This window comes from Gracilinanus agilis, chromosome 2 (genome assembly GCF_016433145.1).
Source record: "Gracilinanus agilis isolate LMUSP501 chromosome 2, AgileGrace, whole genome shotgun sequence".
In the NCBI taxonomy this organism is placed as follows: domain Eukaryota; kingdom Metazoa; phylum Chordata; class Mammalia; order Didelphimorphia; family Didelphidae; genus Gracilinanus; species Gracilinanus agilis.
The window spans coordinates 172,847,365-172,869,907 of NC_058131.1; the positions used below are offsets into that span (position 1 = coordinate 172,847,365).

General features: G+C 33.7%; 1 protein-coding gene across 1 annotated transcript in view; it reads right to left on the bottom strand.

The window, feature by feature from the left end:
- The window catches only part of KCNU1 (potassium calcium-activated channel subfamily U member 1), a 274,056-nt gene that overhangs the window by 203,403 nt on the left and 48,110 nt on the right, over window positions 1–22,543 (bottom strand). The window contains exons 5-6 of the mRNA XM_044659543.1: window positions 12,685–12,775; window positions 5,879–5,990 (exon numbers count right to left, since the gene is read on the bottom strand). Of these exons, the coding sequence (XP_044515478.1) occupies window positions 5,879–5,990; window positions 12,685–12,775 (203 nt within the window). The remainder of the gene's footprint in view (window positions 1–5,878; window positions 5,991–12,684; window positions 12,776–22,543) is intronic.

A 22,543-nucleotide genomic window follows, 5' to 3' on the forward strand; every position in this document is an offset into this window, starting at 1 on the left:
GTGGAAAGAAGACGCTGGCCTAGTGAAGGATTATATCTTTTCAGAAAATTCAAGTACTTTTAAAATACAAAAACAATTCCTTTTTTCTCCTTAAGGGGGACATTGTACAGCCCTATATGTGAATTCTTCTATAGATTATTAAGGTGTAGTTGTGTGCACACAAATAATAAGCAGTCTAAAGTTAAACAGGACCTTAGAGGTCACCTAGTACAACCTCTTCATTTTAAATGAGGAAATTTATACTGGGAGAAATGAAATTTGTCCAAAGTCAAACAGGCAACTGGAGAAAATACTTAAGCTAGAGTTTCACTGTCTTCAGTGTTAATGACTTTTGGTTAGACTGGTCCAACCTTTGTTCAAGTTTCAGTGTGGTATATGAAATAAGGGGAAAGTGAAGTAAAGACCAGAAAAGGGGCTGAGAAACAGCTTAGTTCCGGTAATCTAGTTTTTTCTCATATTGCAAAGTGTGGACCTAGCTGTTATGCCTCTTGAAAGGAGAAAGTTTGGAAGAGGCTATATAATATATGCATATTTCCCTAGATGTCTTATATGGGACATGTTTGGTTCCTATACTACTTATGACACAGAGTATATAAAGAGATCTAAGATGTCATGCCTTGATGTGGCTTCAGGGTTGCATAGTTAATCTTTCATGCTTGAACTTTCCTTTTGATCACTAGAGAAAATTGCCCATCAGTGTCCATGACAGACTTGATATAAATTAGGTGAGTGTTGGAGAAGAACATGGAGAAAAATAGTTAAAGAACATGTATATCTATGTATGAGAAAAATTACCTGAGATGCTTTTGAAGAAGAAAGGTAATTGTGGGAAAGAGATTTTGAATGAGACTGTGTTCCCTATGTTGTTTACTAGCAGTGTAGTACAGTTATCTATGTGATCTTCAGCTGAAACAAATATGTTAAATATAATTTGGCCCCTGTGGATATTGAATAATATTCTTCTTTTACACATGGATTTTTTTTGTCACCTTATCATTGCATTTGTGCTATTTCTAGTCATTTTGTCTTTACAAAGAAAGCTTCCATGAATATTTTCATACACAAAAAACTTGCCATCTCATTAAGCCTTTCAGGCTTAATATCCTGGTAATGGGAACCCTAGGGTCAATGAACATGAACAGCTTTAATAGCATAATAAAATCCATTACACTCAAATATCACAGTCTATTGAGCCATTTCTCCCAATCACTTCATTTCTATCATTTTGCAATTATGAACAAAGCATCCATGAGTATTTTCAACCATATACCCTTTTTACCTCAATAATGCTTTTAGAACATAATCAATGAGCATGAACAGCTTTATAGCTTTTGATGCATATTTCCATCTTCTAAAAATTTCCATTTCTAAAAAAACAATTCACAGCTGCTCTAGCAATGTTATATTAGGCCTGTTTCTTCATGTTCTTATCGGCATTTGATTTCATTGACTTAACCCATCTAGTTCTCAGTTAATATACATTAACTGGGCCAGACTTAACTAGACAGGTCCTTAGGCAACAGAGACAATTTGTTGCCAGACCATGCTCTTTCCAAAACCAAGTCTTTCCAATGTGGTCATACCCAGTGAAACTTTTGTTCCAATGCCACATACTCTCAGGAATGCAGGATTGCTTCCATAGAATTATGAGGGTTAAAGTTAGACTTTTGAAGAATATTTATACTTTCTAAACCATTGTTGTTCAGGCTTGGATGTACTACTAGCATCATGCAGGTTTTTGAGGGTCTCCAGATATCTATCATATTTACCTTATTTAAAGTTCTAGTCATCCCTTTAACTTCTGTGTTATTTTTTTTAATTAGATTTATTTATATCTGAGAGGGAAATATTAAAGTCTCCCATTATTACTATTTTGTTATTAATTTCTATCTGTATCTCATTTACTTTAAAAAAAATCTGAATGCTGTAAATCTTGGTGCATATAGATACAACATTGATAATGCTTTATTATCTATAGTTCTCCTGTCCTGCATAATGAATTTATCCTGTTTATCTCTTCCAATTATATCAATTTTAGCATCAACAATGTCAAAGCCATAACTACTACCTCTGCCTTTTCTATATCAGCTGTGCCATAGTATATTCTGCTTTATCCTCTCACCTTCTGCCTTTGTATTTCTCTCATTTTTAGTGTCATTTTTGGTAAATAACACATTATCAGGTACTAGATTTTTATAGTATCTGCTGTCTGTTTTCCTCTCATGGGTGAATGCATCCCATTTACTCTCAATGTCATAGGTACTAGCTATGCATTTCCATCTACTCTGTTCCTCCTGTTTTTTTCCCACTCTTCCTTTTTTTCCTGCTTTATCCCTCTTCAAGTGTTCAATTTCCTTTAACCAATACATTTCCAATTCATACTTCTTCCCAAAAATTCTCCCTAATCCTCTCCCTTTGCCTTCCTAAATTCAAATTGGCCTACTTTTCCAGTGGTTGCTACCTTATTGCTTTCCCCTTGCCTTTTAATTTTTATTCTTTCCACTTTTCCAAAAATCCCTTCCTTGTCCCAACAGCCCTTGATGATTTCTTAGAGTACACTCTAAACATTTTTTTTATCATAACTTTTTGGAGAGTCCAACTATTGTTGTATTGTCTCTCCTTGATTTTTTTCTAGGACAGTTGATATTGTGATAAGATGTTTCATATTCTCTTTCATTATTTTATTCTTTTAATTTTGCTCTATAATTTCTTGTCTTAGGAAATTATTAGCTTTCCCTTTTCCAATACTAGTCCTTAATAGACTCTTTTCTTCCAAGAGTTTCTGGACCTCTTTTTTCCAATTTGGGTGATCTTTCTTTTATAATTTTCTTGATTTTCTTGCATTGCACCATTTTTTTCTAATTTTTCCTCAATCTTTCTCATTTGATTTCTTAGGCCTTTTAAATTTTCTTTCAAAATCTCTTTTTGAGCTTATGGCCATTCATTGTGTTTCTTTGTTGTTTCTGAAGAAGATGTTTGTATTTCACTGTTCTCTGAGTTTCCGCCAAGGTCTTTTCTATCCTCATAATAGCTATCAATAGTTGTATTCTTTCTCCTTTGCTTGCTCATTTTTTATTTATTCATTTATTAAATTTTTACTGCTCAGGCTAATAAACTTAATCATTAGTTTTTTATTGGAGGCCAAGGCTTCCAATTGTGTTGGGATGTTACCACCAGCTTCAGGATTTTTTGAGTGTGTTTATTTTTTCCTGGATCCTATTTAGTTATTCTAGTTTTTATAGACCAGGGTCAGATGTATTCCCTGTCTTCTGCTCAAACCCCAGTCCATGATTGACCACAGATATGCCAACCATAGCCTATAGACAATTATGTTACTGCAACTGCAAACAGGCAGTCCAGCTCCAGCCACCCCTACCCCCTATCCTGCAGCAACCAGGGAGAGGCCACAGCTGATGGTGCTCTGGTCCCTCAGCAACCACAATCACCAGTGAGCTCATATCTTCCAACTTTTAACTGATGAAGGTATTATCCTAGGAGGTATGTTAAGAGACTAACCTTTTCTTCTTTGTTTACTTGATTGTCTATGGGTCTAGGACTCTACATGCAATTTCAAACTTCTTGGTTAGTTTTGCTAACCTTTTTTTCTGCTTTCTTTTTATTTTTTGCTTAAAGGGACAGATCTATGAAGAGGGCCAGAAGAAAGACACTTCAGAATGTAGATGATACAAAACCAAAAAGTATTAATAATGTTTTTATAATTAGTTCATACAGATTAATCTTATTTCTTTTCTTGTACAGAGCTAATAACCTGGTATATTAGGGGATATCTTCAAAATATAGGTTAACTAGAATTTTCAGAGTATTTAATAATGTATTTAATATTATCCTTACAGAAAAAATGGAGAGTTGTAGAGTAAGTTATAGTACAATTGTATGTATTAACATAAGATTGAATGACTGAATTTAAAATGTAGTCATTGATAGTTTAATATTAATCTACTTTAAGGTCTCCAGTTGAATATTTCAGAGATGTGTGATATACTCTATGCTGAGTAATATCTTTTATTTTTTGAGTTAAAAAAATAAATTGCCTAGATACATGAATAGACAGCCTCCTTCTAAAATTTTGCAGGTAATACAAAACTTAAAGGGAAAAAGAATATATAAGATAACCAGTTTAGGGTCAAAAGAGAAAAAATCACAGAAGGCTTGGGAATCTAATCAAATGACAAATATAAACTAATATTTGAACTAAAAAATGTTCACAAGTGCAAGATAAAGAGATATGACTAGAGAGTAATTAACTTTTTTTCAAAAATTTGGACATTTTAGTGGACTATAAGATCAAAATAAATAATATGATGTTGGCAAAAATTCTAATTTGATCTTGACCTACTTTTAGAGAACCAAACTTTATAATAAGGAATTAATTGTATTCTGTGTTCTGTCCTTCTGTATTGTCTTCTATGGTCTTTTCGGGGCGGGGGTGGCAGAAACTAAAGCAGTGGCTAGAAGCCAAAAGAGATATATTTAGCCTTAATATCAGCATAATAAAACAACCAAAGCTATCCATATGTATAGTGGTCTCAAGATGTAGGGCAACGGCCTCTCAAAATCCTTATTAAAAACCTCCCAACAACACCTATAATCCCATGGAAGTCTTCAGGTAATTGAGTGACCATTTGTAGTTTATGTTGTAGTGAGGATTATTTTTGTAGAAATATTGGAATAGATACTCACCAACGTTACTTCCTAAAAATATATGATTCTGACTAATCTTTGACTTCTTTTATGTCTCAATCTTGAATTATATTTTCAAATTATACTTATTTTCCATCACTTTCCCTTGTCCACTTTCAACTTGACAACATCAGATTTCTCTTTCTCCCTTCATCCATTAGATTAGATTTTGGTACAAAAGGTAAACTCTTTCTCTGTATGTTTTTGTTTATCTTGTACTAAAGCAAAAGGAACTGACTACATAGCTTAAGAAATTATGATTCCCCCCCCCGGGGCACATAATGAAACCAACTAAACTAATCTGTGATCTGTCCTATCTATTTGCAGTTTCCTTTTTTCTTTGAGTTTCAGTTGTCATTGGAAAATTAATATTGATACTTTATTTCTTTTAAAAGTATGTTTTTGATGGCCCAATGAACAAAGTTTTAATATTTAGAAACCATCTGATTTCATTTTCCACTATCTCATTACTATTTCTGTGGAAGTAGAAGATTGTACCCCAAGATTCAAAAGCATTTAAAAATTGTTCTTTGTTTCATGGGTTGCCATGGAAATTAATGTATAACCTAGGTAGTCACTCTATAGATAGTTTGGGATGTATGGATCATATTTATCTATATTTAACTGTAAGTTACTAAAGAATTGAATTAAATTATTGCCTGCAAGAGTTACTTTTAAATAAAATGTACAGATTCCAAACCTGAATATAAATTGTTTGAATTCCCCCCTCAGAAGAAAAATGACTAATTAAATGCATCTTAAATGATAACATTAACTTCCTTATAGCATTAGTTCCCAAATTTTTCTAAAATATCTGTCATAAATATTTCACAGACCCCTAAATCATAAAAGTTACATGATTAGGATGCATTGAGAAAATATATAATGTCTAGAAGACAACCTGCATAGGTGTTTTCGGGAAACTTATGATGTTTTATAAGCATCCTGCAAAATGTAGGCTTTAATCATTGGTATGAGTTACTTCCTATACATTTTAACCACTGGTCTAGAAAACTTTCCCTCATGTAAACTGAGTAGTTTAAAACTACTGAGAGCAAAAATATTGCCTAACTCTGAAAAATTGAAAGTAATTCAAGAAAAAAGAAATAAACAACAACTTGAAAATGAGAAAAAAGACATTCATGAGCAAGATATAGGTAATTACAGAAACACTTACCTAACCAATTAATATTCAGATAAAAGGAAATAAAAGTTGGTGGAATAGTCAAGATATCAACCACAGAGTTCAACTCCAACCAAAACTTGATCTTGTCACCAGAGGCCAAAAACTAGAAATGAAATCAAGAAGTTCAAATGCTTATGATCTATTTGGATAAATTGAAATAAAGCATCATTAGCATATGGGCTTACTCATTGCCATTGCAATCACTCAAAGAAAATTTAATCACATTTTACTTTTCAATTTTCAGCTAATGAAAAAGTGGGCCTTGTGATGATCCCTTTATATTTCAGCCTTAGTCAGTTATGGCAATTTTTTAAAGTACCAAGTTGGTAGAAGCATTGAATATGTTTTTCTGACTATGAGGCTAGTTTTATGACTACTATCACAAGTTAATTTTAAGAGTATAAATTGCACAGCAGGCATCTCTTTGTGTTGGTAGTTTAAATTTTCTTATAACAACTTTTTATAGCAATGAAATTATAAATCTGGTCCAAAATAAAAAAATAAAGTTGCTATTTTAAAAATACTACAATATCTTTGCCTACTTTCATTTACAAATATATAATTTCTCCAACTTTACTAAGAGATATTCTTCACAGCAATAAATTAAAGAAAAGCAGTTTAGCAAAAATAATCAACATCAACAGCAAAAGCAACAGAATAAAGTTAAACAATCCCTGGTTTTGAAGTCAAAGGCCTAGATTTCAATTGCATCTCTACTATGTGAGGCTTCCTCTGCCATTTTAAATGATACATTTAATCCTTCTAGACTTCAGTGTTCACCTGAGTAAAATAATACATTTGCATTTTATGACCCCTTAGGATGCATCTAATTCACTGGAAAAAGAAAAGGCAAATCAATCCAATATGTTTGCCAAGAAAATTTCATAGAAAGTATTGCTGTGCTACTATCCATAGGATCACAAAGAGTTGAATATGGGTGAATCACTAAATAAGTAAACAAGAAGATTCCATATATATGGAATCTTCGTGTGTGTGTGTGTGTGTGTGTGTGTGTGTGTGTGTGTGTGTGTGTGTGTGTGTGTATTGTGGTTTTGGCAGATTTAAGGAATTTACATAAAGCAGATAGAATCAGTAGGTCTTCCAAATTGTTGGATGTAATAGCTAAGGAAGATTAATAAATATGAGATATTTAAGATACTTAGAGTACTTAAGATACTCAAGTATCATATTATTATAATTAGGGTATCTATATCTATAGATCTATATCTATCTATCTATCTATCTATCTATCTATCTATCTATCTATCTCTCTCTCTCTCTCTATATATATATATATCTAGAGAGAGGGGGGGTAGGAATGTTAAGTAGGATTGGACTTTGCTTTCCCCCAACTCTAAAAAAAAATAAGGGATGAGAAAAAGGAAGATACTGGGTGAAGAGAAAAGGAAAATGATGAAAAGCCACTTGAGGATCAATATAGTGAAGGAAAAGATAGGAAATGTGGTGGGTAAAGCTTTAACCTTACTCTCATCAGAATTAGTCCAAAGAAAAAATAACATTCATATTTAGTCAACAAAAGAAACCTATTATACCCTATAGCGAAGTAGGAGGGGAGAAGAAATTACAGAAGGAGAGAATGGAAAAAGGGAGGGTGAACTAGGGGGAGGCAATGATCAAAAGCAAAACATTTGTGAAAAGAAAAATGCTAAAAGAAGAATGATAAGATGGACAGCAATGCAATTAGTAATCATAACTGAAAGTAAATAGGATGAGTACACACATAAAATGGAAGAGGATAGCAAAGTGGATCAAAAACAAGAATCATACAATATGGTGTCTATAAGAAACATATTTAAAGCAGGGAGACACATATAGAATAAATGTGAGGGACTGGAGCAGAATTTATTGTTCCTCAGATAAAGAGATATTTAGGAAAAGCTTTTATTAAACACTAAGTATTTTAAAGTACATGATGTAAAGTATGTTTTAAATAAATTTATAAGATAATTGAAAGGAAAATAGCTTTGGTGTTAGGGAACTTGGGTATAAAAGTCCTTTTCTAACACTGACTACCTGCTATCAAGCTACCCTTCTTTAAGCTCAGCTTTTTGTCTTTAAAATAGGTACAATAATAATTTAACTGCTATATTAGAGGATAGTTGTGAGAAAAGCAAGTTTTGAAAATCAAAGTGTTATAGATATATGAGGTATTTTTTCTAATATCACTCATTTGGTCTTGAGCTTAATTTTGTATTACATTTTTCATATTTATGGAATGATAGAATATTAGATTCAAAGTCCTCCTTTCAAATTCTGCCTTCAACAATTATTATCTTAAAGGTCAAGGATATGAAGGGAATTAATGAAAAAGAAAATAAAGTAAGGTGGCCTAGTAGTACCAGATCTCCAACTATATAATAAAGGAGTAATCATCAAAACAGTTTGGTATTGGCTAATAAATAGAATAATGGCTCAATAGAAGAGATTAGATACATAATATATAGGGGTAAATAAATGACTTTACCATTCTAGCATTTGATAAACCCAAAGAACCTAGCCTTTGGGGAAAACTTAATATTTTACAAAAAAACATTTGGGAAATTGGATATTATGTCAGAAACTAGACATAGACCAACACTCCCCCCATAGAAAAATAAGGTTAAAATGGATATATGATTTAGATATGAAGAGTAATACCATAAGTAAATTAGGGAAACACAGAATATTTTACCAAGCAGATCTATGGAGAAGGGAATAAATTTATGATCATCATACTATATTGCTATAGTTATCATACAATATTTGATCAGCCAAATAAGAGATAGAGAACATTTTAAGATACAAAATTAATATTTTATTATATTAAATTCAAAGGCTTTTGTACAAGAAAAACCAATACAACCAAGATTAAAAGGGAAACAAAAAAGGGAAAAATATAAAACAAATGTCTCTGATAAAGATCTAATTTCTAAAATTCATAGGGTAAGTTAAATTTATAAGAATACAAGTCATTTCCCAATTGACAAATGGCCAAAGGATATGAGCAAGTGATATTGAGATAAGGAAATCAAAGCTATCAATAATCATATGAAAAAATGTTCTAAGTCACTGAAATAGAGAAAAGAAAATTAAAAATAACTCAGAGGTAACACCTCACATTTATAAGATTAGATGATATAACAGTAAAGGAAAGTGATACATGTTGGGGGGGTGACAAAATTGGAACACTAATATTTTGCTGGTGGAGTTACAAAACTATCCAACTATTTTAGAAGGCAATTTGGAACTATGCCCATAGGACTATAAATTTCTGTAAAACCTTTGATCCTGTAATACCACTTGTTATGTATACCAAAGAGATTACAAAAAAGGGGGGAAAGGCCCATTTGTACAAAAATGTTTATGGTGTGGCTCTTTGTAGTGGCAAAGAGGGATGTCTATCAATTGGAGAACAGCTGAACAAATTATAGTATATGTTGGCAATACAATCCTATTGTGCTTTAAGGAATGATAAATTGGATGATTTCAGAAAAAGCTGGAAAGATATATCTGAACTGAGGCAGAGCAAAATAAGCAGAACTGGGAGAATGTGGTACACAGTAACAGCAATATAGTATAATGATCAACTCTGAAAGGCTTAGGTACTCACAGCAATACAATGCTCCATGACAATTCTGAAGGACTTATGACAAAGAATGCTTTCCACCTCCAGAGAAAGGACTTTTGGAATCAGATTCAGATCGAAATATACTGTCTTCCACATTAGTTTATTTACAGTTTTATTTTCAGGTTTTGGTTTTATATGAGTATTCTCTTACAACAATGACCAATATGGAAGTATGCTATTCATGATAATATATGTATATTTCAGACCAAATTATTTACCATCTCTGAGAGGGGGTAGAGAAGGGAGGAAAGAAGGCAATTTGGATCTGTATCTTATAATTCCAAAACAATGTATATAGAAAATTATTATTACATGTAATTGGAAAAATGCAAATATTTGAAAAAAATTAAAAAAAAATCATCATCTATGTGACTTTTGGCAAATCATATAATTTATCTGGTCTTAATTTTCTCATCTATAAAATTGGGATAAAATGATGGGATAGAGTTTACAATGATATAGTGAATACAAATCACTTTGCAAGTTTGAAAATATTTTGATAAGTAGTCATGGTGCTTGGTATTATCTTCTCAACTGAACCTAACTTCAAATATTATATCTATATTAATTCTGCAGAAGTGGGAAAGTTGTTTAAACTCTTTAAGTCTTAATTTCTTCATCTACAAAATGGTTCTATTGCAACTTTTGCTACCTGTCAATAAAGCTGTGAAGAAAAACCGTGATAAAACTTTAGCACTATATTAAATACCATCTGTCATTATTTATATAATAATTAAATCTAGGAATAAAGAGAGAAATTCTGCCTTTATCACCCACAGTGTCTTAATTAGGATTTCATCATCCTTTTACTTCTCATAACCTGTGTCATCACCTTTTCTTTACTGTTCCTTGACCCATGTGCAATCTTGTTCATTTTACCTTGCCATCCATCATATTTACCTCCTTCTTTCTTACATGGCCACTGTCAAGTTCTGATCAACGAATTGCTTGTGGGTCTTCAAAGTGGGATGAGAAAAATGATTTTGGGGATTACCCTAGTTTAGGCTCCTATAATCATCACTTCTCAATTTAACTATATGGACTTTTTATTAGATTCATTATTTCAGGCCACTTCCCTTCTCAATATTTCCTCCAGAGAGCTTCCAAAGTGTTGTTTCTAGTGTAGTTCTAACCATTTTTACTCTCCTACTTGTCTTGTAGCCTTCCAATGGCTCTATGAATCTTTGATCAAATATAATTTCTTATTTATCCACATCATTTTAAAATTTACTCATTTTGTTCCAAGTCTAACTCATACTAAAGAGGAAGATACAGGACAAAATAACTCCTGTACATTTTTGTAGGCAGCTTTATGGCCTGAAGTTAAGATTTGTTTTCCTGAATTCAAATCTTGCCTCATACATTTATTAGCTGAGATGTGTCACCCTCATCAAATCCCTTAACCCTATTTGCCTCCTGTAAAATGATCTTGAGAAGGAAATGACAAACCACTCTAGTAACTTTGCCAAGAACACCCCAAATGGAGTCACAAGCAGTCTGACATGACTATAATGACTGAACAACTGCTTCTTGGCAGAAATGAAGAACTATGGGCATGGAAAACTGCAGATATATTGGGCTTTTTTCTGAACTGTTGGTTAGATTTCTTGAGCTATTTTCTCCCCCACCTTTTGTTTATTCTTTGTTATAAGAAATTGCTCTCTAGTTGGAATTGAGAGGGAAGATACCATAAAAAATGTAAGAAGTTAAAAACAAATCATGTCAATAAAATTTATTTACAAAAAACAATGACAACAGCAATAACACCAAGCACCTTCTATTAACATGGTATTTTGCCAGCCGGACTAATGAAATATCTGCGGTTAGATATATTATTTGTTCAGTATGTTTTGGAGCAGATAATCATATAGCTAGAGATGGAAGGGGCCAATAGAAGTCATCTGATCCAAATCTCTTACTCTACGGATAATGAAAGATAGAAATCATGGCAAAACAGTGTGGTGATAAGTGAATAGTAAATTGGGAACAACACAGCATTGCAGGTAAGAAGACTTGATTTTGAGTAGCTATTTTAAAACCATAAAATCTTCAGCATGCTCCTTGAACTCTTTAATCCTTAATTCCCTTATCTACTAAATGTGCCTAATACTATTTTATTACATTTTTATAAAGATTGTTCTATGACAATCACAGGGGGACCTCTGTCTTATTCATTGCTGGAAAAATTCTTGCCAGAGTCCTCCTTAACACACTTATCCTTCATCTGGAAGATCATCAATCGCCCACTCTACATGGACATTTTCAAGATCTCTGAAGAACTTTGATATAGATTGTGACATGTGGAAGATACTAGTCCAGCATGGAGTACCTGCATCAAAGAAGATGCTATACTCTATGAGCAAAGCGAAAATACAGTAGCTCAAAAGAAATGTGAGGTGCACAAATCTAGACATCTCCATTCCAAATGTCCACATGGGCTATTTGTGCCTGACTTCTAGTAGAGCCTTCTAAGCTAGTATTATTCTGATCAGCTACAGTCTGACATATTGTACATTGACCCTGATATAGTTGTGTCATTTTGGTCCTCCTAAGGTAGTTAGGATAACAACTAACCATAGAGTTGTTTCCAGGAAAGTTCTCTAGAAATGAGAGTTATTATCATTAGGACTTAATAATACATTTGGGAAACCAATAATGACTGGAGACAATAGAATGAAGTATAAAATGTCAGTAACAATTCCTCAGAACTGTACGACACTTCAGAGTTGACAAATCATTTTCATATAAATTCATAGGGACACAGCTATATATCTGGAAAGGACCTTTGATGTCTTTGAAATCAAAATTGTTGTTTTTTTTTTTACATTAGGGAACTAATACCCAGAAAAATTATATCATTTACTCAAGGTCACACTGGTAATTATAAGTTCCAGATAAATAGGGTGGCATTTTTAATCCTTATTTTCCAAGGAAGTAAATACATATACGCTATATGTTTAATGGAAAACAGAAATCTACATTAAAAATTTTACTTTAATTTTGCTAGGTTGGGGATGAGTAGGTTTTCTACCTTGAGAATGAAGCATATTCTGGGAGATATTACACTTAAAGTATCTCAGAAGATTTTATATAAAAATGACTTATTTTATACTTCTTGTAACAAAATCTCTGGGACAATGAGACTTTTCCTATTATCTTAGTTACTTACCCGCAACCCAAAATAAAAGGCAAAGAAAACGTTGAAGGCCAAATCAACAAGAAGAATATTGGTATCTGTTGATGAGCAGCTTGACCCAGGACTGGAGGAGAAATAAAAAATGGTGTATTCAGATAGGATTATGAAATATTTTATAAGCTATTTCTTTAGACTGTAAAATAATTATAAAGATTTGTCAATTATCTGATTATTTGAGTTCCGTATATAGTCAAGTCAATGAATGATCAGAGGAAGGGTGAGAAAGCATTAGATGTATAATTAAAAGGGAAGTTTTTAAATCTCATCTTTGCCACCTGACAGCTATATGTATTTGGACAAATCACTAAAGCTCTTAAGAGTTTCCATTTCCTATTAAAAAGAATGTGCAAATGTGCATATAACAGTCTTCATAATCCATACTTCATGAAAAATTTTTGGTGAGGAAAATCTTTCATAAGCTTTAAGTTACTATAGAAATACCAATAGAGTGTGTGTATGTGTGTGTGTGATTTTCATTAAGATATCACAATAAACTGATTTTTTTAAATTTTTAGCCTTGACTATATATGCATTTTGAATAACTGGCCACTCTTTTTTTCATCAGATTGGAGAGCACAAAATTATTGATTGTCTTTTGCCTCTTTTTGTATCCCCAGCTGAGCACAGTGCCTAGCACAGAGTAGGCACTTAATACTTGTTTATTGATTGATGAGTTGATTCTTATAGACATGCTATTATTTCATTCTAGAAATTTGGAAGTGAATTTGATTATTTATCTTCACTACATGTTTTATTATCACCATATATGGAATTTTAGGAAGTTCACTAACTAGACAGAATGCATCTAGTGGAATCAGCAACCAGGAGGGTGAGGTGACTGAAAATCTTTCCCTTGACAAAAGGAGAGTTGGAGGGAATATTTTCGATATCTCCAGATATTTGAATGGTTGTAATTTCTCTTCTTGGCTCCAGAACTACTGGTGAAATGGCTATAGATTTTGGCTCAATATAAGCAAAAACTTCCCAACAGTTATAACTATACCTATCTGGAATTGCCCTTGAAAATAGTGAATTCCTAAATACAAGAAGTCTTGAAATAGTGGCTATATCACCACTTCCCAGATATGTTATAAAAGGGTTTCCTTTTTAGTTAGGAGCTAGACTAAATAAACTCGGAGGCATTCCAAATCACAGAATATTTAATTATTTAAAAAGAATAATAATTATTTTGAAGTACTTATAATAACAGGTAGTCCTCAAAGTAATTAAGCATTCTTAGATTTTTGCTAATTTATCAAAATGCCTCGGGGTTGGGAGAGGGGGATGTTTACTCTTTTTTAAGGGATCTCATATAAAATATATCTGGCAGATGGCTGCCAAAGACTTCAATAAATGTGGCATAAATTAAGAAAGGAAGCCAAAATATTCCAACTCCACATGGCTGAGTAATACACTTAATGAGCCTGGTCTTATATCTTGGCAATGAAAATGTTTCTAATATATGCTTTGAGATACACATAGCATACTTAGATTCATAGTATATCAGTATTAGAAGAGACCTTAGAGACAACCTACTACATACAACCTTTCCTTCTCACTTTATTTATTTTTGTCAATTATTTGGATGCATTTTGTTTTGACGCATCCAATGCTTCCTGACTAACAATACCTAGTCCATACCCCTAAGTAACTTCCCAGATGGGGAAACTACTAATAAAAAGGCTGTGATTAATTATGTAAAATTCATTTTTATAGTTAACTGTTAACAGAAAGGATTTATTTTCTGGCTTTACTAGTTTGAAATCAGCATGATTCAATTATCATATTTATTTTGATGATTCCAGTCTCTATTCTATCTCCTAGTCTTTCTCCTGGGCTCTAGTACTCCATCACAATATATCTGGAAAATTTGAAGTAGATACCTTATTGGAATTTAAAATGCACAAAACACAACTTCTTATCTTTGCTCCTATCCTAATTCTATACCTTTTCAAAACTATCTTTTTTGACAATATCTCTTTTTCAGTCACTGAGGTCTACAGTTGTGAAGTTATTCTTCACTTTTTCCTCCCCCAATAAACCCTTCCCTATTCATATCCAATCAGTTGCCAAGTCAATGATTTTACTAAATAGTTTATTTCCTTTTCGCCACTGAACTAGTCACCCACCTAATGACCTCATTGACTCTTAAAAAAACATTGATGTCTTTCCTTTATCACCTACATTTCCTAGTTGTCTTTCTTCCTCTCAGAAAGCCAAAACCTCTAACAAAAATTCTTTAAAAATAAATACATCCAAAACTGTTCAGCCAACTAATACATCAGCTAAATCAAACATAGTACGCATTGTTCCTTGCCAGATACTCCCCACACAGATGAAATCCCCACAATAATTTTTGGATATATAATATATATGTGTGTGTGTGTGTATGTACATTTATATATGTGTGTGTGTATTTATATGTGGGCTTTTCTAGTAATATAAATTCTTTTAGAGAAGGGATTATTTTGCCTTATTCTTTATAACTCTGGTATCTAGCACAGTTCCTGAAAAATAGCAGAAATTTAATGAATGTTAAAGAATGACTTGAATGGCGCTTCATTTCTGTTATCATAGTCATTTTGAACATTTTTTCATTGTTTTCTTTTGCCTTTCAGGTCATGTCTTATGATCATAAGATTATAGATTTAGATCTAGAAAAGTTCTGAACATCTACTTGATATAACTTCTGGTGCCAAAATGAAGAGTGAGGAGGCAACGACTTGCCTAATCTTTCCCAAATTCCCCTACAAACCACTTTAAAAAAAAAAAAAGGTCATTTACCAAATTTTGTAACATCAAAGCACTTTTTGAACCCCACAAAACCTTGGATAATCAGCATAAAAAGGTTTGTCTTTCTGGGGTGAAAGGGGAGAGCAGTCTGGAGCAGTTAGCCTGACCAGGGGCAGGCAAAACACCAGCAGGAGAAGGGTAAAGCCCTATCCTCCCAGCATAAAGGCCTCAACTCTAAAGTAGCAGGCTTGGCCCCAGAAAAGGCCAGCAACAGGGCTTTAATCAGATTTTAAGCTCCAGCCAGACCCTGTCCTCAAAGTGGGCTAGGTCTCAACTAGCCACAAGCTGCCATCAAGACCCTGTCCCCCTTAAAGTTCAGCAGAGAAGCTACCAATGAGGCCCTATCCCAAATAAAGGCCAATTAGGAGACCTTTACCAGACCTAAGTCTACAGCAGGGCCCCACCCCCTAGTGCAAGGTTCCTAGCAAGGCCTGCTCTACTATACATGCTGGCAGCAAAACCAACCTTAAGAGGAAGCAAGAAATAAGGTCTCAACCCTGGTAAACTTCAGTAGGAAGACCACAACCAGGTTCAGTCTTAGAGAGAGGCCCAGGCCCCAGGAAATGTAAACAAGGAAGTCTTGACTATACCTCCACTTTCTGACTCCATTGAAGGCCACAGAAAGGGCCCCCCAATGTACAAGCCAGTATGGAGATCCCACTGCTAGCTACAAGGACCCCCACCTGGTATAAGTCAGCAGTGAGATCCTCCCATTGCTCAAGCAAGAAGCAAGTTCCAATTAAGTCATCCCAGGTTTAAAAAAAAAAATATATATATATATATATTATATATATGTATGTATGTATGTATGTATGTATAATTCTGTAGCATGGAGTTTTTACTACATCTTGGGATTTTGAGGATGAATACCATACTGTAACCATGGAAATGTAGTAAATTTGCCAACCTGAGATTGTACACGGCACACTATTGGCTGAGGGAATGAAAGGCAACCAACCACAGTGCTGTGTTTATATCCTGGGTGCTGATTGGCTCAGTGACTTCATCAGTCTGTTTACTCTCCCACACTGTGCCTGATGAGACATCAGCGTCTCTCCGTCTCTACTTCACACATGGATGTCTGATCGCTGCATGTAGTGTTACTCTGCCGTATTGTGTTTTGGTGAAGTTTTCATAAAAGTTTGAATTTATTTCGAGACCTATCATATGGTCTCTGGAATGTAATTCCCTTGATAGGTGAGGGATCTCTGTACTGTGCAAGCCCTGTAGCGAGAGCTTCCCCCACCGGTATAAACAAGCAGGTAGATACCAAGGTTTTTGTAAGTTAGAAACAAAGCCCTGAGCCCTACAAGAGAAAGCTTGAGACTATGCTTTCTGAAATCCAGGGAGAGGGCCCAACTTTAATATGCAGTAAGGAAATAATTACACAATAAACTGGAAAAAAGCAACAAAAAAAGAGAATGAATATAATAGAAATGATAAGTATACCTAAACTAATCTACTTATTCAGTGTCAAACCAATCAAACTATATAAAAATTATTTTATAGAACTAGGGAAAAAATGATAAAATTTAGAAGAACAAAAATCAAGGGAATCAATGAGAAAAAAAAGAAGGAAGGTAGCCAAGCAGTGTCAGATTTCAAACTATTACAAACTGATAATGATCAAAATAATCTTGTACTAAGAAACAGAGTGATAGATGAAAGGAATGATAGGTACACAATAACTAGTAATGAATGACAATAGTAATTTAGTGTTCGACAAAGCAAAACATTCAATCTTTTGTGACATTTGGCAAAGCTATTGGGAAAATTAGAAAAAGTGTTGAAGAGAATGGAGATAGACCACCAACTCATATATCATGACAATATATAATTAAATAAGAGAAAAACCATTTTAGAATATAAAAGAGATAATTTTGGTCATATTAAATTTAAAAGGTTTTATATAAACAGAACTAATGCAACCAAGATTAGAGGAAAGTAGAAAGATGGGGGGAAATTTCAGCAACCATCTCTGATAAAGCTCTTTTCTTAAATAAAAAGAGAACTAAATCAAATTTATAAAAATTGGCTTGTCTAATGTTTTATTTACTTTAACTTCTATCATGTTTATTTTTTTTGGTTCGATTTATCAATTTCTAAGAAGGGAAGTTGAGGTCTCCCTTTAGTAATGTTTTTAATTATATATTTCCTCCAGTAAGTTATGTAACTTTTCCTTTGGAATCTAGATTCTATGTCATAAGGTACATATATATGTTTAATATGATATTGTTTCATTTTCCATGGGACCTTATATCAAGATGTAATTTCCTTCCTTATCTCTTTTGCTTTGTTTGAGATCATGATTGCTCATCTTTTTATGACTTTAGCTGAGGCATAACAGATTCTCTTCTTGTCCTTTATCTTTATTCTATGTGTGTCCTCCTGCTCTTTTTATGTTTCTTTAGGCAGGGCACTGTGGGATTCTAGTTTTTAATCCAATGCTATCATTTTGCATTTTTTTGGGTCAGTTATCACATTAACATTCAAAGCTATAATTATTAATCGTATTTCCCCTTCATCCTATTTCCCCCCATTTCTCCTTCTCTTTCTCTTCTTTTAGCCTTTTCCTGGTTAATAGATGTTTCATTTTCAATGACCCTCTCCCCACGTTTGCCCACCTTTTTGTCCATTCACAACTTCCTTCTCTTAACTTCTCTAGCCTCCAACTTCCCTATAGGATAAGATTAGTTTCTATAGTTGACTGAGTGGGGTGTTATTCCCACTTTCAGCTGATGAGAATAAGGTTCAAGCATAGCCCATCACTCTCCATCTTCTTCACTGTCTTTTCTCATAGGTACCTTTTCATGTCAGATAGTTTATCCCTTTAGATCTCTCTTTTTCTCTTCTCCCAGGTTTTTCTCTTTCTCATCCCCTGGTTTATTTATTTGTTTTGTATGTGATGCCCATCTTATTCAGCTTCTTTCCTTCTTTCTTTCTACTTATATACCTTTCCTTTGTTCTAATAGTGATAAAGTTCTTCAGAATCTTAAGTCCTTTAGGTATCTTTAGGTATTTGGCATACTTTAAGTGCCTTGAGTATCTCAAGTATCATTTATATCTTAGTTATTTCAATTATCCCCTTTCCCATGTATGAATATAGTAACTTCAACTGTATTGAAATCCTTAAGATTTCATGTTACCTTTTTATGGTTCTCTTGAGTGTCAAATTTGCTCATTGACTTTTCTTTTCAGTTTTGTTTTGTTGTTTGGTCAGGCAAGTCTTAAATCCCTCTATTCCATTAAACATTATTTTTCCCATGGAGAATTATGCTCAGCTTTTCTGGGTATATGATTCCTGTTTGTGATCCTAGATCCTTTGTCTTTTGGAATAACATATTCCATGCTTTCTGACATTTTAATTTAGAAGCTGTTTGATCCTATATAATCCTAACTGTGGATCCATGATGTTTGAATTGTTTCCTTCTGGATGCTTGGAGTTCTTTTTCCTTGACCTGGGGTTTTGGGAATTTGGCTATATAATAGAATTTTATTCTGGAGACCTTTTCAGGAGGTGATTAGTTGATTTTCTGAGTTTCTATTTTCCCCTTGTACAAGGATATTAGAGCAGTTTTCCCTGATGACTTCTTGTAATACAATGTCCAGATTATTTCTGTGGTCTTGTTTTTCAGGTATTTAGTTTATCAAATGAGTTTTAGATTATCTCTACTGGATCTATTTTTTCCAGATTAACCATTTTCCAGTGAGGTATTTTAGATTTTCTTCTAGTTTTCATTGTTTTGATTTTATCTTATTGTTTCTTGATGTCTTAACAGATTCATAAGTTTCTATTTGTCCAATTCTAATTTTAAGGAATTACTTTCTTCCTTGAGTTCCTGTGTTTCCTTTTCAAATTGCTGAAGCCTACTCTTTAAAGCAGGGGTCAGCAACATATGGCTCTTGAGCCATATCTGGCTCCACCTCCTGACCGAGGTGGGCAGTCTGGGCAGAGCCCCAGGATGTGCCCCAGGGGGCTCTTCAGCCCCTGCCCCATATCCCATATTCCAGCTCCTTCTGCCTCCATCCTCCTCCTTCCGCAGGTGTTTATGGCTCTCACAGCCAAAAAGGTTGCCTACCATTGCTTTAAACAGTTGTTTGTTTGTTTGTTTGTTTGTGTGTGTGTGTGTGCGCGCGCGAGCGCCTCCCTTTATATCCCTTAAAAAGTTGTTTTTTTCAATATATTTTTGCACCTCTATATTTTTTTGGCCTCTTTTACTTTTCAGGGAGTTGATTTCTCCAGTGAATTTTCTCCTACCTACTGTTTTTCTGTCAATTCTCTTATTTGATTTTTAAAATTCTTTTTAAGTTTTTAGAGGTTCTTTTGGGTCCTAATATCCTTTCACACTTTCCTTTAATGCTCCACATGTTTCCTGTTAAGCATTGTTGTCCTCTTCTGAGTTTATATTTTCTTTTTCCATATTACTAAAGTTACTTTCTATGATCAGGCTTTTTTTTTCTTTTGCTAATTTTTCTAATTATTTCTACCCCACTCCCCAGTTATCTTTCCTGTTTCTGAGGTAAAGGATGTAGTGTCAGTCGTCCCACAACCTGCCCTCTCTGCCTTCTATACCTGTATTGAGTGGCTCAGTCTGGACTCCTTTTTATTCTACAACATCATTGCCTCTTGTTAAATAGCAGCATATGGGATTGGTCAAAGTTTCGATAGTTCCTATAGATGCTATATTGCCTTGATGAGTCTGTTTTCTTAATGGAGTGAGATAGCTGCCTCCTGCTTTCCCTCATTTTTAAGTGATTTGTTATTATTATTATTATTATTATGTGTGTGTGTGTGTGTGTGTGTGTGTGTGTGTGTGTGTGTGTGTGTGTGTGTGTTTAGGGACTGGCAGAATGGAGCATCCTATACCTCACCATTTTAGCTTCCAGCATTGTTCCATAGCATCTTTCTTATGTGGGCATGCCAACCTGTGTGATTCTGTGCCAGTGTTTCCCATATCTCATAATCAATACCACAGTTCTTCAGAGAGACGTTGAGAGTATACTTGTATTGCTTTTTCAGACTTCCATTTGAATGTTTGTCACTTGGAGTTCTTTGTAAAATAGTCTTCTGGGGAAATGTACCTTTGGCATTCAAACTATGTGACCAGACCATCATAGTTCCTCTCTCAGTGGTAGAATTTATTTATTTAGGCCTCAGACACTTTGTTTATTTTTTATTTGTATTTATCTTAAGATATTTTCCCATGTTTACATGATTCATTTTCTTTCCTTTCCCTCTTCCCTACCACCAATCTGAGCTGACAAGCACTTCCACTGGGTTATCACTTGATACCTATTTCCATATTATTCATTTTTGCAATAGAGCAATATTTAAAGACTAAAACCCCAAGCCATGTACCCGTACATAAATAAGTGATGTCATATGTTTTTCTTCTGCATTTCTACTCCCACAGTTCATTCTTTCTGATAAGTCCTTCAGGAGTCCTGGATTGTTGCATTACTAGTAGCAAAGCCAATTACATCAGATTGTTCCACAATGTTTCACTTTCTGTGTACAATGTTCTCTTGGCTCTGCTCATTTCATTCTGCATCAGTTCACTGAGGTTCTCCCAGTCTATATAGAAATCCTCCAGATCATCATTTTTTTTCAGCACAATTCCTTCACCACCAGATACCACAATTTGTTCAGTCATTCTCCAATCAAGGGATACCCCCTCACTTTCCAATGTTTTTGCCACCACAAAGATTGCAGCTATGAATATTTTCATACAATCCTTTTTATTATCTCTTTGGGGTATAAACCTAGTAGTGGTATTGCTGAATCAAAGGGTATTCAGTCTTTTAAAGTCCTTTGGGCATAATTCTGAATTGCCTTCCAGAATAGTTGGATTAATTCACAACTCTACCAGCAGTGTATTAGTATCTGAATTTTGCCATATCCCCTCCAACATTTCTTGTTTTCCTTTATTGTCATATTGGCCACTATGCTAGATATGAGGTGGTACCTCAGTGTTGTTTTTTATTTACATTTCTTTAATCAGGAGGGATTTAGAACCCTTTTTCATGTGAATATGGATAGTTTTGATTTCTTCATCTGAAAATTGCCTATTCATAACCTTTGGCCATTTGTCAATTGGGGAATGGCTTGATTTTTCATACACTTGATTTAGTACCTTAAATATTTGGGAAATTAGATCTTTGTCAGAGAATTTTATTATACAATTATCCCAGTTTGTTGCTTCCCTTCTAATTTTGGTTGCAGTATTTTTCTTTGTACAAAACCTTTTTAAATTAATATAATCAAAATTATTTATTTTACATTTTGTAATGTTTTCTATTTCTTGTGTAGTCTTAAATTCCTTCCTTTTTCATTGATCTGATGGATATAATATTCTATATTAATCTAATTTATTCATGATTTCACTCTTTATATTTAAGTAATTTACCCATTTTGAATTTATCTTGGTATAGGGCATGAGATGTTTATTTAACCTAATTTTTCCAATACTATTTTCTAATTTTCCTAGCAGTTTTTGTCAAATAGTGAGTTCTTGTTCCAAAAGCTGGGATGTTTGGGTTTATGAAATGCTAGTTTGCTGATGTCATTTACCCCCATTCTATTCCATTGATCCATCATTTTATCTCTTATCTAGTTCCATATTGCTTTGATGATGACTGCTTTGTAGTACAGTTTAAGATCTGGTACTACTAGAACGCATCCTTTACATTTCTTTTCATTAGTTCCCTTGTTATTCTTGGTCTTTTGTTCTTCCAGATGAACTTGGTCATACTTTTTTCTCATTCTATAAAAACATTTTTGGTAGTTTGATAGGTATGGCACTGAATAAGTAAATTAGGTAGGATGGTCATTTTTATTATATTAGCTCATACTAAGCATGATCAATTAATGTTTTTCCAATTATTTAGATCTAGTTTTATTTGTGTGAAAAGTGTTTTGTAGTTGTGTTCATATAATTTCTCAGTTCATCTTGGCAGATAGACTCCCGAGTGATTTTAAATGGAGTTTCTCTTCCTAACTCTGGCTGCTGGTTTTTGTTGGAAATATATAGAAATGCTG